The sequence below is a fragment of the Chaetura pelagica genome, unplaced genomic scaffold (assembly GCF_000747805.2).
Source record: "Chaetura pelagica isolate M959 unplaced genomic scaffold, ChaPel_1.0 scaffold481, whole genome shotgun sequence".
NCBI lineage: Eukaryota > Metazoa > Chordata > Aves > Apodiformes > Apodidae > Chaetura > Chaetura pelagica.
The window spans coordinates 166,399-184,368 of record NW_009952255.1 but is presented as its reverse complement, the minus strand read 5'-3'; the positions used below and the strand labels follow the sequence as shown (position 1 = coordinate 184,368).

Sequence of the window (17,970 nt, the reverse complement as noted above, 5' to 3'; positions counted from 1 at the left end):
CGGGCTCCCGGGCGCCTCGGAACGCGCCGTGTGTCCCCGCCCAGGGGTGCAAGCGAGGTCGGGCCCCGGTCTGCTCTCCTGTCCGGCCCGCCCCGGTCGCTGAGGTTTGGCACCAGGCAGCGGGCCTAGGCCCAGCTGGGCGTGCGGCGTGTGGAGCTGGGCGATAAGATCGCCCTGGCTGTGCAGCAGCGTGCGCCGAGCTCTCTGCCTCTCTGCCAGGAAGGGCTTGGCTGCCGGGACGTTTTTTGCACCGTGTTACAGTGAAGCGACGAGAGTGCAAGAGACGCTGAAGTGCTCATAGTTGAGTCAGTGCCTTAGAACTGCCCATGCTGCGTATTTTTAAATTGGTGTTAAAAAATACTCTGCTCTTTCCTGATATTGTTTAGCCTGGGGAGCTTGACACCTGCAGTAGCTTTTTTAATAGACGAAGGTCAGCGTTAATCATTCAGCTGGTCTTATGTTTGTTTGCTTCTAAAATAATACTTTGGTTTTGATTGAAGCGTGTACTTGGATTAGAAGTAAAGGTCTTTAAATGGGAAAGGTACGTTAGTTTATGATCTTTGCGTGGAAACGGGGATATAAGAAATTATTTTAGAGCTGTAGACTCGTGCTCTTGCCTTCAGTAGACGGTGCAATAACATGAGGTCACTTTCTACTCTGATGTTACATTAAAGCAGGTCAAAGTTTTCCTGTGAGATGTTGATAATGGAGAAGGTCGTTGGACAGGTCTCTTGAGCTGTATTCCCAGCTGTTCAGCAGAAAGGGAGCTGTGCCATTGGCAGACCTTGCTTGCAAGGTTTTAATATTTAAAGGAATGTAACTGCATTTCATGTGGAGTGTAGTAATTATGTGCATTGCTAATTAGGTTGTGTGTGTCTTAAAGCTAGGAACGTGAAAGGGCTGTTTATCTGTTGTGGTCCATTTCTGGACTACCTTAATAACCCCAGAATCTTCTGATTGTATGGTAGGACAAAATTGGCTCCACTTAGGTGGGTCCATCTTTCCCCAAGCATGTAGTCAAATTCTGGTTTTAAAACGTTAAAGCCTTATGTTGCTCTCGAAAGACTAATATTTTAGTATTTTTTTGTGTACTGTGGTTTCAAAGCTGACCTTTTTACTCTTGTAACAACAGCATTAAGAAAACAAGAAAGGCCGCAAATGTCATTGTGAATGTGAAGAAGTCAAATTACCAATGTTAATCTTTGTCATAAATCCACTGTAAGCTATTTAAAATGTTATTTACTGTTTGGCTTAGGAAAGGGGTAATGGAAAAGTAAACCTAAAGCTTCATGTGTGTTCAAGCTGTTGTAAAAGTTTTACTGTTAGTAAAATGGAGAGAGGTCTTGCCCTTGTGTTTTCCTGGTCTTGGCTGCACAGTTCTGTTCCCTACTTTGAGTTTTGGCTTCCTGCTGGATTTTTACTGAGGTGGTGTGGTTTTCTTACACTTAAGTGTTTTTGCTGAGGCATTTCTTAGCTGTTCTAGTGAGTGAAAGTCAGCTCACAAGTGCATCCTAGGTGACATGCAGGAAGTTATGGGAGAAGGGAGCGGAATCCTTTCCCCCATTGGCAGTGGTGCACACAGATAGGTTTCCCATGGAACTGCACCTTTGCCCTTCTTTTTCTTTGTGTTATCTTGGTTACATTCTTCTTTTCTACTTTCAGTGCGAAGAAGGTAACAACTTATTTTTTTTTCTCTTCTTACAGGAAGAGGATGATTGGAAGGAGTTTGAGCAAAAGGAAGAAATCGATTATAGTGGTCTTAGAGTTCAGTCCATGCAAATAAGGTACTACTCTTTTTTTCTTTTCTTTTTCTCTCCAGAGTAATAATTACCTATGTCTAAAAATAATGGTTTTTTTTCTTTATAGCTGCCTGTATGGAATCCAATTAAACGGGGTTTGATATGATTCTGCTAGGGTAGGAGTTTGCTGCACGGAACTGACTGTTCTCTGCAGATGTTTGCTTCATTTTTAAAATCTCTTTTGATACTCTAGGTCTATCTGTTTTGGTCAGGACTCAAATTTTTATTACGAATGTTGAAGATTCCCCTCCATAAAGATAGTAAAGTAGGAATTTTGCTGAGAGGAGTGCAGAATAGCAATTCCCACTTACTCATTTGACTGCTGTAGAGGTATCTGACTCAAATCTATTCCGTTTGGGAAGTGAATTCCTGAACCGTCAAATTTTTATTTCAGAAAACCTCAAAAATACAGTTGGTAATGCCAGTGTCCCATGGCAGGAACCCACAGGACTGCATTTATGAGTCTTTGCATTTTCATTAGGTTGTTCTTGTAGTCTGGTCCAAAGTAAGTCTACTTAAGTCTGTCCTGGTAAAGAAAAACATTCTGTCTGGTCAGAAACAGGATTTTTATGATCTCAGACTGAGAATGTAAAATAATCCTCATTGTCCAGGTGTTGGTGATGTTCAGAATAATGCCATCTTAAAATCATCTTGTGACTAGTTCAGCAGATGCTTTCTTTACTGTTTTAAGTCTTACATATTATTTGATTAATTTTTATTTTTTACACACACACGCAGACCCTCTTTCAGTGAACTTGTCCTTTTAGGCTGTTTGCACTTATTTGGTCCACAAGCTCTCCATACCATTGAAGTGTCACAGCAGATAAACACGTCTGAATGGACAAGTAACAAGTGGGCTGCTGCTTCACTGACTACTCGTACTGTTTGATTGAAAAGTGAGCAGTTTGGTTTTCCAGACAAAGGCTGGCATTCTGAATGCTTTTGATGCTGTGGCAGATTTTCAGGCATGTGAAAGTCTGTGCCACAGGATTTTGTAACCGCTCCGTTAGTGGATTCAAGGGAAGACTGGAGAAGTAAATGGAATTAAAACCCAGTGAGGTTATGAATTCTGCAACTCTGACGATCTCTTTGCTGAAAATAAGGCAGTGTCTGGCAGGGGTGGGACATTATGTTCACTTACTCTATTCTAGCTAACCTGTAGGCATCTGCTTTTGACTAGTTTGAAATAGGGTAGCGATGTGTTTAGGCCCTTGGTCTAGCTTACTGTGGTTATTACTCTTATTTGGATGAACAGTGAAAGGCCTTTTGATTTTCTGAAATTATAGGTATTTTTAACTGTTCTCTGAGTATTACTTGTGCAGAAAGCTTATTTGATCATGATTAGTAGGATTTAGTGTTGTTCCAAATTTCTCCTATATTCACACTTTGCTGCTGCTGTTCAGATCAGTGTCTTGTTTTTTTAACACCCTCCATGTATGTCCCCTTATACCACACAGCTTTCTTTAGTAGCTTTGTCTAACAAATTATTTTTAGTCTCTGACTGCTTCTGTGAAAGATAAAATAATCTAATTAAAATACAGTCAGGTTTTTGCATGCAGTTTATTTTTTAAAAGTGGTGTATTTTTCCATCTGTATTTTTGATTGCCTGCTTTAAAAAAAAAAAAGATCTGAGTTTGTAGGTATGGTAATGTAAGTGGAGTGGGTAATACAAGTATGGGCATGGGTTATAAGTTATGTAAGCTATGTACAGATAATATAAGAGTGTTTCTAAGGTGCTGTGGTTATAGGGAAAGGGAGCTCAGAGCTTGCTTTGTGTCGCTGCTTTTCACATTTCTTCTTTTTGACTGAAGCACTTCAAGGAAGCTGGACTTGTAAGCCTTTCCTGCTTTATATTCTCGTCACTTCCAAATGCGTGACTGTCTTAGTAAGAAGGAAGTCTTTTAGCTCAAGATAAGAAATCAATATATTTGATCACTTAGTACAGTTTGAATTTGTATTTTTTGGGGTATCTTTTTTCCTTCTCTGTTGCCAAGTTACATAACTGTGCCAGAAGTTGTTCAGGTGGAAGTACTAATGCAGTGGTTACAGGACTAATGTCGCCTAGTTAAATCGAGTGTCTTCAGTGCAGTAACCATGAGTGAAGTCTCGTCTGTGGTGATTGTGGTATCTCTGGCAAGTCTTAAACTGCAGTTTATAAAATGCAACTTACCTTTTTTTTTTTTTTTTGTAATAGTGAAAAAGAAGATGATGAAAGTGAAAAAAGAGAAGAACCTGGTGAAAATTGGGAGGAGACTGGTGGTGTTGTAGACAGATCATCTGGTCCTTGGAACAAGTCGGCTCCTGCTCCAGCACCTGTCATTGAACCGACTGGTAAATTTAACTCAGAGTTGTTGCATTTTCCAGTTGGAAACATATCATGTTGAATTGAGTGGCTCAGAGGGTAGAGCTCAAGGAGCAGTTCCTATTCAGGCACCTTCTGACATATTGATGGCTTGTTTGACATACTAGCAAATGAGGAGAATTTCCTTTGAAGGGAACTGACTTGATAGTACTGTCAGATACTTTAAACATGAGTGGAGTTTTTCTATTTCTGACTGAAAGTGAGGAGGGAAAGCTTTCCATCTTTGAAGGAGATTCCTTTATTTTGCAATCTGCAGAATACCTGTTGGAAGCATTTCTGTTGATCTAAAAATAGTTTTGACCACTATGTGGATGCTCAGCCAACATTTGATATCTAATAAAGCAGTTCTTGAGTAGAGTTCCATGCTTAGTAGTATGCTTTTCAAATCAGTTCTAGGGTACAGAGAACATGACATTGCAAAATTGATTTCTTAACTGGGATAGGACTTCAGGTTTGATTAAATGAGGTTTATTAGCATTCAGCAGAGATAAACTACTTAGCCATGATCTGAGTTCAGGGAATTGTTTTTGAGAAATTCATTGAAAAGTGGCCTGCCGTGTATTTTGTTTGTACAGGCAAGGAGGTAAAGTTAATTAATCAGTGTTGTTTCATTGGTAGATTATTACCTTGAAAATGAAGTATTTGGATATTCCCTTCTGCATTTGGAGAGGTGCTTTAAATAAGATTTGGTTAATACATAATTATGTGTTTAAATTTTTAGTTTCAAATGTAAGCTGCTAATAAATTGCAAATGAAGTTTATTAAACAACCTCATCAGTGGTTTTGATTTGCTGACCTTTGTGAGGCAATACAATGGAGCCATATTTAATTGGACTACTAAGTATAAATTAAATTAGGTGACACCTGATTTCCTGCCTTGTCTGAAATACTTGCTTCCAGAGCTTTAAGAGGTGCAAAAACATACTTGTAAGATTGTTTTCTTCTGTTGTTATTTGGTTCTGTGGTTATTTGGGGAGATTGTTAGTGGGTTTTTTTAGATAGGAATGCCAACTTAAATCTCCTGTCTAAATCTTGTTCTTGTCCCTAGTTACAGAAACCCCTGAACCAGTCCAGACGGGGGGTGTGTACCGGCCGCCTGGCGCCAGGGAGGGCGGCAGGCCACGGAGGGCACAGCAAGGACCACCAGAGATCTATAGTGACACGCAGTTCCCATCACTGCAGTCCACCGCCAAGCTTGTGGACAGCCGGAAGTAAGTACATTCATTCCTTCCCTCAGAGATGGGTTTTAACTGCCTCCTCTGGGTTCTTAGTTTGGCTTAGGGCTTAAGCCTGCATCTTTCCACAGAGGAAAGGAATAGCTAGAAAATGATTGTGTTTGGCGAAGAGGTATAGGAGATGTTTTTACTGTGTTTTCCAACTCTAGGAAAGGCTTCCCATGAGATAATTTTCATAAGACATAGCCCAGTGAGATAGCCAAACAGGACAGCTAGTTACTCCTTTTCTTTGACTTGCTAAAGGATTTCCCTGAAGCAGAATATGTCTGCTCTTGACAGCATCTAGATCCTTGAGGTAGAAGCCATGGTGAGGCTTGGTTTCTAGAGTCAGTAGACTTGAGTAGGGTGTCTTGAGCACACTGCCTTCTCATTAGAGATGTGAAGGTAAATTACATGGAGGGATGGAATTTAACACAAATATAGATAAATAAACTTGCTGTCTTGAGTTGTGCTTTACAATTATGAACTCCCCCATTTTGATGAAGTGTGTTGTATTTTGTGGTGCTGAAGACTTTGAGTCTCACCTTTCTATTGAGTTGTGACATTCCATAACCTCATTCTTTAGAGAAGGAATAGCTAGACCAATACCTAATTCACTTGAGGCTTGGGTTTTTTTTCAGTTGCTGGTTTTTGGGGCTATTTCTTTTTTTTTCCATTTGTTTTTTTTAATGCTTGTTGTGTTACTGACTAATACAGCCTAGCAGAAGCTTTGCTGCTGCTTTTTTGGCATGGCTTTGTCTGCCTGGCAAGTGAGATGTGCTGTTGTTGATGCATTAGAGTGTGAATGGTGCAAAATGAGCTAAGATGAAATTCTGAGTGAGCATTCTAGAAATGGCCTTCTGCTTTCTAAAGCCTATTTTTCATAAATGCACTTAAATGTAATTTTGGGATTGCTAATACTGAAATTTAAAATGTATTCTGAATTGTTACCGGGTGATGATCTTGATTCTGGAGATAAAGTTTTACGATTTGTTTGGGAATGTTTAACTGTTTTGTTAAAACTCTAGATCTTAGTGTTCTATGTTCATAATGTTTTTGTTGGGATGGGGTGGAAATCGACTAGAAATTCTCAGTTCACAAGTCAGTGATAAGATATTTACTGATTACATTTATTTTCCCTTAGGGATAAAGAAATGGAGAAGAGCTTTGAAGTAGTAAAACACAAAACTAGAGGTAGGGATGAGGTCTCAAAAAACCAAGCACTTAAACTTCAGCTAGACAACCAGTATGCTGTGCTTGGAGATCAGTAGAGCTGCATACACATTACAATTAAGGAATGCTTTTTTGGTAACCCTTCTACTAAGGTAACTAAACTACAGCTAACGGCTATGATGAACATGCCACCTTATTTCTGCTGGATCTACTGCAGCAAGTGCAGACTGCTTTGACATAAGTGATTGGTTCTGCTGCACTGTGGAAGCATACTATGTTACAACTTCTCCATTGGATATGGGGCAGATTAATATCAATGATTGAACAAGAGTCATCAGTGTTCTTTAATTGCTCAGAAAGATACCTACAGCCAGTGGTCATTTCAAAATCTTTTTATGTTCAGATACTGAGCCTTCGTAAAGGTTGACTACCTCAGACTTGCTGCACTCATTGTGGATACCATGTGGATCACAACTTCTGGAAGAGAAGGTTACAGCTGTTTTAGTGGCCATCTGAAACTTGAAACCAGCTCTACTGGATTCCTGTCAGAAATCCTGCAGAAGTCAGCCATTTGGTTCCAATTTGCTATAACAAAGATTTAAGTGACCTTAATGACAAACCTATTCCGTTCCCCTTCTGAGGAATCCTGTCATGTGTAGCCGTAGCCTACCAGAGACTCCTGAAGCGTTCCATACCACTCATACTATCCAAGTATAACAGAGCTGTAGTTTGTTTACCTTTTTAGATAGCTGTGCTGAAGTAACTGCAAAACAAATTGAAACTCATTCAGTATCAGATTTGAGGAATTATGGGTTTGAATGATCTGTTTGCATTAGCCATTTTCACAGTTGTCTGTTTAAGCATTTTTTTAAATTGCGTTCTCCACAAAAAAAAAAATGCCTGCCTTGTTTCTGGTATCAAATTGCAGCATATTTAAATAACCATGAGATGTTGTAATGAAATAGGGTCTCTTCTGGTTTTTTGTCATGGGGTTTGTCTTTCTCACCCCTAAAGCACTAAGACTTAAGAGTTCTGATTTGACACAGAGGTATACAGACTCCAACGATGGTCTTGTTGAATTTGCCTTCTAAAAATGAGATACATGGCAGTAGCGACACTAGATAAAAAATTATCCTCTATTAAAAATAGTCGTTGTTGAAGGGTAATGGTTAAATGATAACCAAAATAACTTAGTATACAGAGGGATAACTAAAGCTGGTAACCCTTATTTGGCTACTTCTGTGAAGAATGCAGGCTTTTTGAAGCAGAAATCCTCTAAGTATAGCTCATAAATGGTGTTTATTCAAAGTCAGGAAGTTTAGTATTAAGGGAAGGCAGTGACTTCTAAGTTGTTGTCATCTCTGACTTCGTTTAGTGGAAGCAGGCAAAATAGCCCTGGTACACTAATAATATAGGGCATTGCCCTTAAGTCTGATTTGATGAACAAAAGCTGTCCAGTACCAAAAGTGTCCTGCTGTAACTGTTTTTCTCTTCTCTGAATTCTTAAACCAGAAGCAAAATGAAGTACAATAGTGGCATGCTCCAATGTTGAGGTTTCTCAGAGTAAATGCCAAAAAATAGACCCAACATCTGTAAGAGTTGCCAATGGCAAGAAAAATAAGGGAACAAAACAAAGCTTGCTTATGTGTGTGGGAGTACTGTCTTATGTGCAGAAGATGAAGGTAGTGCAGGAGTTGCCTATTGGTGTACCCTTGGACTAACTGCTGACTCGCTTTAAATCTACTTCTCTGAGGCAAATGGGAATTTTGCTTGTTGACTTCAGTGGGGCTGGGGTTTCACCTGGTTCTTTTGTGCACAGAGTAGAACTGGCCTTGCCCTTGCAGAGTTAACTGTCTGTAAAACTTCTGCTACAAGCTGCTATTAAAGAGAGGGCTCAAGAGACTATTCTTAAAGTTGGAGACTTCATTTGGAAACAAAACCCCACTGAAAGACTGATACCAATACCTTGGACTCTTAGCCATGTATCTTCCTTGAAAGTACATTGTTGCCAGCAAAATCATTGATTTGTTACTAAAGATTTCTGTGGAATTCATGGTAAATGGACATGTCCCTTGATGTGGTAGAAGCTTGAAGTCTTAAAACACTTCCTGATGCTCTAAAGTGATTGTAATCACCAGTGCATGGGAATCAGGTCTACTGTATGAAGGGTAGCTGAGACTGTCCATTGTACTGTCTTTATTTGAGGTTTTGGGCATGAATTCTGGCAGTTCAAGAAAACCCTGTAACAGTTTCAAATCAAATAAAATGGAAATATACATGGATTCTGGAGTCTAATGAATCTTTACCTTTAGTTCTAGCTTGTGACCATACTGAAGAAACAGAACATTTGCATTTCATAAGGGACAGGCTGTGGAGTGGGTAGTCAGCCTTATGGTCAGATGGGCTGTGTTTAACAGCTTACAGAAGTGCATAGTAACATGACTTATTTAGACATAGAAGTTTAGTTTGCTACCTGTCAGTGTGTCTTCTTACTCTCACCATGTAGGACTGGATTGAGATTGTGAATTGAGTATGAATGAAGCTTTGTTTTGCTTTTCACTTGAAAGTAGCTGTGCTAAGTTAAAGTATGAAGAAAACAAACAAAACTTCTGGTTGGTTGCTGTCATCAGAGTCCATCAGATTCTTTTAACTAGATATTTTATTTGGCAGGCTTTCTTAAGTGTATCATTCCATGTTCTTTCTGGAGACGTTAAAGGAAAAAAAAAACAGAAATGCAGCAGAATTCTGTAGTACAGAATGTTGAACTATTTAAAAGTGTTTCTTGTGTTAAATATTGCTGCCATCAACTATCAAAATGCCAGTTGTCAGTATCTTCCTTGTAACAATGAATTGTCTGGCATGCCTGAAATTTTGAAAGTCCTGTGTGGAAGCTCAGTGTGCTTTTGAGACTCTGAAGTCCAACTTTATCTGGTTGTTGTTGCATTCAGTCAAGGCATGCTAAGAATGTCCATTTCATTCCTTCAGAATGCTTGTTGAAGGCTCATGCCATAAATGAAGGATTGTCAGTTGTAGACCTGAGATTCTTGATACCAGTCAGTAAAAGGTGGTTGTGTGCTGCTTCAGGAACTTCCTAACCTGTACCGTGGTTTTATGATGGGTTTGTTATTTCCAATTTCAATGTTCCATTTTACTTTCTCTTGCTTAAAATAAAGACACAGTCATAATGTTACCAACATACTGGTAGAACATGTAAATGTTCAGTACTTATGGGGGAAGGAACAATTTGGATTTGTGGTCCTCAGTGATACAGTCTGTATTTAAGGAATGCTAAAATGCCAAAAGCTAGATAATTTTAATAAAGTTGGACTTTTCAAGTGCCTGCTGTAGGAATCTGGCATCTGTATTTACTTTAGCTGGTGATAAATGTGAGATGGGATTAGTTTTGCCCCCCCCCCCTTCCCTGTTTTTGCTGTGCCACGTTTCATTTTAATGGAATTTTATTTAGGAATTGACAATTAAAAGTGACTATCTCCTGCTACTACAGTTAAGCTAGCTTTACTAGTCATGTCCAAACTAACTCATACAAAATTTAGGAATAGGTGAATTTTTAATGATACAAATTGTGTTAAGAGACCTGACACCACAGGGACCAGGATTTTTGGTATTTGATTGCAACTGTTGGCTCTTAGAAACTCTTTCACCACAACACGGCTGAGACAGCTGTGCTGTTTAGGTCAATATAAGTTTGATAAGGCTGCACATCCTGGAGTTTCTGATCTTTGGCAATAGTTGAATCTTCTTTCTAATTTCAGCCTGGTTGAGCAGTTGCAAGTTGAGCTTGTGGTTTTTCTGTCAAATACCATAACTAAAATGGAGCAGATGATTCTTTTTTAGACTTACTTGGCTTTGTGTGCTTAAAAGGTGCTTGTGTTTTACATGACCAAGTTGTATCAGAGGCCAAAGAAACTCAATTTTACCAAAACCACCTCAAGCACTTACCCTAATGAATAGCCACCATCCAGGTTTCATCACATGACTGTAACTTAGTTCCCAAATTATCTCTTTGTTTTTAACTTCTAATTTCAAAAATTGTTTAAGCAATAAATAGGGGCTTTATTTAAGAATATAAGAAAATAATGTCTAATAATTTCAGATACATAAATTAGGTACATACAAAGTGGGAGGAAATCTGACATATTTTCTGACAAATTCTTCAGAAAAAGTTTAAAAGTCATCTTGTCTATACTGAGGTTAATAGGAGACCCTGCAAGCTCCAGCAGATGGAAGAAGAAATGACAGCTGAAAACAGAACTGAGGAGTCTTAACACTGACTTGAATAAGTTATAACTATCATGTATCTAGAGTTTGGCTTGTGAAAGACCAAGTGTGGTTCCACCGTCTTCTGTTTGAAGTTAAATAGAACAGGAAGGAAGATGTGTAAAAAAAGAGTGGGAATTATGCAAATAAAACACAGAGGATATAAGAAGAGTGCTTAAGAAGGGCATTTTCTAAATCAAGAGTATTAAAAGCATAGCCTGAGGTAGGGATTGTAGTGTAAGTTCTTGGATAAGAGGAGAGGTACTGCATGGGTAAGCACTGCTTTCACAAGTGCAGATGCATCTGCCTTTAAATCGGCAGAAGTGTTTGAAGCACTTGGGGAAGGCATCCCACTTCATCTTTTCCCTGTAAAGCAAAGAATCGGGAAAACCTCTCCAGAGAGAAGGTAAGATTTTGCTTTGGCACAAAGCTGTCTAACCTGTTGACTGAAGGGAGAGCCAAGAAAAGGGCAAACTCAAAGATAGTTCAGCAGTCTTATTAGGAATTAACTTGTTTCATATTTAAGGAAACTTTCACTTCTACATGATAAAAAGCTGAGACACTGATTCAAATTGTTATGAAGACTCCCTTTTTCTGTGAAGCATCTTCTAATGGTATGTATATCATGGTATTGTGTTCAGTTGCTTAGAATATATGTTGATATAGTGATATTAATGAAGATCCACGGGCTGCTTCGCCAGAGCACAAGTATTAAAAATGTATCATAATATTAGTGAATCACCAGAAAAGTAGTCCATCTGGAATACTGGAATGGAAATGATTAAAAGATGAAGCCTATTTTGTAGCAAGAACATAAGATCAAGAGAGTGGGGTTTGGGCTTTGTTTTCCACTGGGCTGCCGTGTTAACTTGAGGTAATTTAGTTTAACTTTGCCTCAGTTTCCCCAGCTGTACCAAAAAGCACCAACAACCTCCCTTACAGGTATTGCGAGGCCAAAGCTGTTCTTGGTCAAGGGCTGGGACTGATGGAAGGTGCCTAAAGATTTCTATTTAAAGATCTTTATATTAGCTTTAATTACAGTATTTTAGTACTACTTTGGGAAAGGCGTATTTCTACAGAATGTAACAATAACATTCTATTTATTCTGTTATTGGACTTACTTTAGTATGTATGGGTAAGGAAAAAGTTCAGGCTGAACACTGAATTGGTATTTCCTCTCTTCAATTATCTGTGCCACTGAAGTGGTATATTAATGAGCATTTTTGTTTTTACATTGAATACATGAGAACAAATATTGCTATATTTTTGTAAACCCCATGACTGAAATAAAACCCTGCTCGCAGTGGATAGCCATGTCTTGTAATGTGGCTGCTTTCGTGTTTGTTCAAATCATGTGAACCAGGAGTGTTCACTCTTGAAGGTAGAGATCTGTGCTAGGATACTGAGTGGTATTTTGTAGTAGAAATGTAGTTTTCTTCCCCTCTTCATGTGCAGACACACGTTTGTCCTACTCTTTATCCTTTCCCCTATTTAAATTGAAGTAGCACACAGGTACAATGGAAAGATGGGAGAGGTTAATCTTCAAAGCTTTTATAATCTGGTACTAAGGCAGGCTGTGGAGGAAAAATATTAAGGGAAATAGTTGCCCATTAAGAGATTTCTGTGAAACAGGTAAAGAAATGATCAGAAGGTAAGGCTTAGAGAGATAAATAGAGGGAGAGGAAGGAATAGATACAGAAGAGGTGATTACCCTATTTGCTGTTATCTCCTGTTTTATCAGTTAACTGCGGCTGAAGGAACACAAATAGTTTCTATGAATATGCCCCTGTCTGCTGTTGCTGGTGATTTCAAGGTTCATCGCTCAGCTTTTACAGTGGGCCTCCAAATGGGAGCAGAGAACATGGTGGTGGCATGAATGCAGACAAATTAGAGCTCGGTGAGCACTGGGCAGAGATGAGGCCCAGCAAGCTATCTTCTCTTACTGGTATTTTTAGCATTGCAGCACCTCTTAAAACAGTTGTTAATGGGCATCGGCTGTGACAATTCTGTCAGAAGTGATTATTGTTAAATTTGAACAAACTATTGCAGTTGCTTTAGACAAAATGTTGAACTAGCTGAATAATAAGCATTAAAGAATAACACGGCGGGCTTTTTGGAACAGTTACAGTGATGATGATGGGGATGAGGTCAACAGATTGTTAGGTGGCTTAAAAAGACTGAGGTATATTTCCATGGTGGGGAGGAGAATTACCCTAAGATGTGTTTAATTTTTTCCCCTCTTAACAAACTGCCTTGGTCTTACTGTCTTTGCAACTACAAAGACCTGCTTCTGTAATTCTTTTATTACTTTCCTCCCTGTATTTTTCTAATACGTCACTTTTTCAAGGTGCTGATGAAACAGCACATAATATTCATTGGGAACATCTAAGAGAAATAACACGCTGTAATATTTTTTCATATTGTTCTGTCTTTAATGCAGCCTAACATCTTACTCGCTTTCTTGACTACAACTACACATTGAGCAGATGTCTTCATCAAGCTGTCCATGGTGATGCCTAGATCGTCCCCTTGAAAGATCACAGCCAATTCAGAGTCCACCAGAGCATGTATGAGTGGTTTAAAGCCTTTCCAGTATTCATTGCCTTGGGTTTATTCTCTGTTGGACGTTCACTTGCCACAGAATCACCACGTTTACAGAGCTGGTTAGCTTATCCTGGCAATCACCATCTTCCCCAGTGCTGACAAACCTTATAACCTTCTATGGGCATTGGCTTTTGCCATCTGATACATTGAAGTCTTCAGGTTCGTGTATATAATTCACTCTTCTTATCAGTAATAAGCATGGCATGCTCTTACTAACTTTTACTCAACTTGATCCTTTCTGTTCTCTTTCTTGTTTCCTCTCTTCTGTATTGAATTTGCTTTATAGCTCAGTTACAGCATTGAAGTCATGGAGTTATTACTGTCTGCTTTATTCCAAATCATTTGCCCAGAGAAAACTGTTACTTAAAATGTTAACATAAGCTTTCTTGGTTTTAATTAAAACAAATCACTCATTCTGTGTATCTTTCAGAGTATGTACAGCCGTAACAATCATTCAAACCATAAAAATAGGCTGATAAAGGAGAACAAATGGATTGAGAAGCAGGTAAAACACACGTGAATTTTATCTCCTAGAGCTTAACTTCATTTGTTTCAGTGGAGTTATTTCTGTCACTTGACATCAATTTCATTAGACCTTTACTTGAGATCTTCTCACTTGAAGTCCAGATACAACCACCAGAATCCAGCACAAGTCAACAAGCCCCATAGCAAACTTCATTTAAATTTCTGGGTTATTTTGCTTTTTGTTTGTGGCAGAGATGAAGATATATTACGTGCTCTCTGACCAGGAAACCAGATGGACTCAGCCGTGCTTAGTCTACCTGTTGTAGTATTTGTGTCATCATTGAAATTAGACTGCAGTATTTGAGATGAAGATGAGTGCAGCAAGGAGGAAGCAGGCTTAGTCTTTGCGGTTTGTTTCATCTCTTCATGTTCTCATCTTGCACTTTAGAGATTGTACATCTGTAAATAACGTTAAGTCTTTAAATGCTGACTGCATTTACCAGTAATGCTACATTTATAAATACAAAGGAGGTGTTATAAGGGAAGACTCAAGCCTGTTAGGATGTGAAGCCTACCACTGAAGAGCTGCATTGTCTCAGTATCAGAATACTGTATCATACAGAACAGCTGCTTTCCAGGACTAATTCCAGGACTAATGAATGTACTTTGGCTTTTGCATACAAATGAATTGTATGTTAGGTATTCTGTTACACCAATTACTAGTATTTAATCAAAAACAATTGTGGCTGCTGGGAGTTTATAAAGCTGGCAAATTAGAGCTAAGGTTTTTGTTAATTTTGAGGGGCCAGGGGGAATACAGCATATTCAACAGTTGTTAGAATGTAGTACTTCATACCCTCTCCCATATAAGACTCATCTCTGCTGCTACACTGGACCAAAGCCCTGCCTTGCCACTGAAAGTTCTTAGTGTTACCCAGTAACCTTTAGGACTAACTAGTTCTCTTGGCTGTGTCTTTAATCTGGGAATTAGGTAAAAGGTAAACTAACATGACCATGTTTTCCAGATAACTGGCTCTGCTATTTATTTATTTTTAGTATCAGAATACTGTATCATACAGAACAGCTGCTTTCCAGGACTAATTCCAGGACTAATGAATGTACTTTGGCTTTTGCATACAAATGAATTGTATGTTAGGTATTCTGTTACACCAATTACTAGTATTTAATCAAAAACAATTGTGGCTGCTGGGAGTTTATAAAGCTGGCAAATTAGAGCTAAGGTTTTTGTTAATTTTGAGGGGCCAGGGGGAATACAGCATATTCAACAGTTGTTAGAATGTAGTACTTCATACCCTCTCCCATATAAGACTCATCTCTGCTGCTACACTGGACCAAAGCCCTGCCTTGCCACTGAAAGTTCTTAGTGTTACCCAGTAACCTTTAGGACTAACTAGTTCTCTTGGCTGTGTCTTTAATCTGGGAATTAGGTAAAAGGTAAACTAACATGACCATGTTTTCCAGATAACTGGCTCTGCTATTTATTTATTTTTTTTCCTGCAACTCAAAGCCCATAAAAAAAAAAAAAAAAAATCTCTTATTTTGACATTTCCTCACCCTAGAGTATTCCCTTCTTTTGTTCATCTATATTATTACTATGCCAAGGATTCCTGGTCAGGAGCCTGAATTATTCAGCTCTATAAGCAAGAACTGAGTCTTTATGATGCTGTATTTCTTCAGTCAGGGCTTTAGCATAACAAACATGGCTCTAGCTCTTGCAAAACTGCTGAGCAAGTAAATGTGATTTCCTGGAAGAATTTAGACCTAGACCTTCCAAGGCTTCAGGGGAACCCAATTCCCACAGAATACAGCAAATGAAGGCAAGAGTAGTGGTTGCAGTACAACACAGTTTGGCTGTGAAAAGGAGTAGGACAGTATGACTGGTAACATGCTACCTGAAACAAAACTGTCTTATCTAGACAGCAGGGTTTAGCCTAAAGCATTTTTATTTTTGTAATGAAGAGATGATTGAGTGAAGAATAGTAAGAGGACAGTGCTGTGAGAAAAAAAATGAAAGTGAATTTGCTTTCAACTATGTACCAGAATGTCTAACCACCAGACAACCTGGAGAAATGAAGATAAGCCCACTTGAATGCTTAGTGTAGTGTGAAATGAAGTGATACTGTCTCTCTGGGAAAATGGTTAGCTGAGAGCCCACTGAGCACAGCATAAACTGCCTCAGGAAAGTGGAGTACAACATTATCTACTTCTGAGAATTCCTGCGTGGCCCCCAGTTAACGCAGGAACCTAATGGTGCTTGTATATTTATATGTTTATGGTCCTAATTTAAGTTCAAAACCTGAACTACAGTTATTTTTTTACCCTGGTTTACCTATCATGGCTTCTGCATATGACAATGTCTCACTGTGCAGCACACACACCTGTTGTCCTTTTATCCCGTGTTAAGACTTATGGTATCAAACTCTGTAAAGCACTTTTGCCATGTTTCCTGTGAAGAAAGCTGAAGAAAATAAATTTATCTTAATAGCACCAACTGAATTTATACCACCAAGTTTGTCTCACTGTTTTTGTGTCCATCCCATCTCTTCTCAGTTCAGCACAGGAGAGGAGCTGGCTCTGGCTCTGACAGCTTTCTGCTCTGTTCCCCTCAGCTCACAGTGAGGGACACAGGGGCAGGGCACCTAGTGGTACCAGGATTCACAGCAGCTGCAGGAACTGTGTGTCTCCAAGTCTTCTTTAAAGCTTAGCTAAGTGGGTCAGGAAGTCGTTTCTTATCTGTAAAGTGCTAGTAGCAGCACTACCATTCCCCAGCAGCTTCTTCTGAGGACTGAGAAGAAAAAATAGTCACACCCCCTTAGGTCTCACCCACTAATAGCCACACCTATTTAAAATGCCTGCAACGCAAAGCAGAACAGAGAGGAACAGAGAGGAGTGCTGGTAAAACACACAAGTCAAAATGTGATTTAAGGCATTACAAGCAACATCATTTTCAGTATGTGGACATGGAGCAAGTTGGAGATCTTTGACATTCACAAAGACCATCAAGCTGTGAAGATCAAGATAAGTAAAGCAGGTGGCAAGACTGTGGTTTCTGCAACAACACAGGAATCCTGCAACAGCCTAAGCCCCCACTGATAGAGGCCCAGATTAGTTTTTTAAAAGAATCAGATCCATCATACTCATTGGCATGTTTCAACCCAGCCTGACAATTCCTTCAGTCATCCTGACAAAAGTACTTGAACAGAAAGGCAAACTGCCTTCCTGCTACCTCTCACCTGGAGCCTCCCACAGCTCAGGGCCCTTCTCCCCTCCCCAGAGCAGCAAGGGGTTAGTTCTCCCCAGCCTATATTCTCTGGATTGCATAGGGCTTAGATGCTTGTGGCTCCTCCCATCCTGATACTGATGCAAAGACTTTTTATAGAAAGAGTATTCAGCAGCTTGACAATACAAGTAGAATATAATCCCTCCCCATTGAGAACAGTAGAGAGATAAATTAAATACACTTTAAGAATGTTACATGCATTTCCCCAGACAACGCCACTGTTTGTGCAACTAGATGTCATGCTTTTCTGTTCAAAGGGGCTGCAGCAATTCTAGCTGCTTAAATACAGCTCTTCACATTTCATAAGCACAAACATTTTTACCCACACTAAGACAGCACAATTCACATTGGGCAAGTTCAGTAAATAGACCCAGACCCCACGGTTACTAAAGGGTGAAACAGTTTGTCAAATACTGTGGTTGTCTGACTAAGAACTAATTTCCGGCTGCTGGAAACCCAACATCTCTGTTCTGCTTCTGGTTCCTGTTGCAGATTCAAACAGGTAGCATGGTCAGACAAACTGTTTGCTGAACAGATACATTAGCACTCCAAATGGCAGTAAATCAACAGCACCTCTGTTCTATAGAAATAATTAATTACACCCTCTATTAGAGCAAAAATTTACAAGCCAATTGTTTTTGTCCAGCTTTCCTTTTCCCTTCCAATAGAAAACACCGAAGTCCATTACTGTGTGGAAAATGCAACTGAATTTTTGGCAACTGGTATTTTCCCCACAACACAACAGCTAAAAGGTTTGATAAGCATCTCAAAGTA

General features: G+C 39.2%; 1 protein-coding gene across 2 annotated transcripts; it reads left to right on the top strand.

The window, feature by feature from the left end:
- Positions 1-1,708: 1,708 nt before the first annotated feature.
- CDV3 (CDV3 homolog (mouse)) lies at positions 1,709-7,636 on the top strand. 2 transcript variants are annotated; one of them, XM_010007407.1, is made up of 4 exons: positions 1,709-1,784; positions 3,994-4,130; positions 5,210-5,372; positions 6,520-7,636. In XM_010007407.1, exons 1-4 carry the CDS (start codon positions 1,774-1,776, stop codon positions 6,644-6,646), a joined length of 438 nt encoding a protein of 145 aa, XP_010005709.1. In that variant the 5' UTR covers positions 1,709-1,773; the 3' UTR covers positions 6,647-7,636. The 2 variants fall into 2 exon arrangements, with proteins under 2 accessions (XP_010005709.1, XP_010005710.1); XM_010007408.1 differs by having other exon boundaries at positions 6,952-7,635.
- Positions 7,637-17,970: the final 10,334 nt, after the last annotated feature.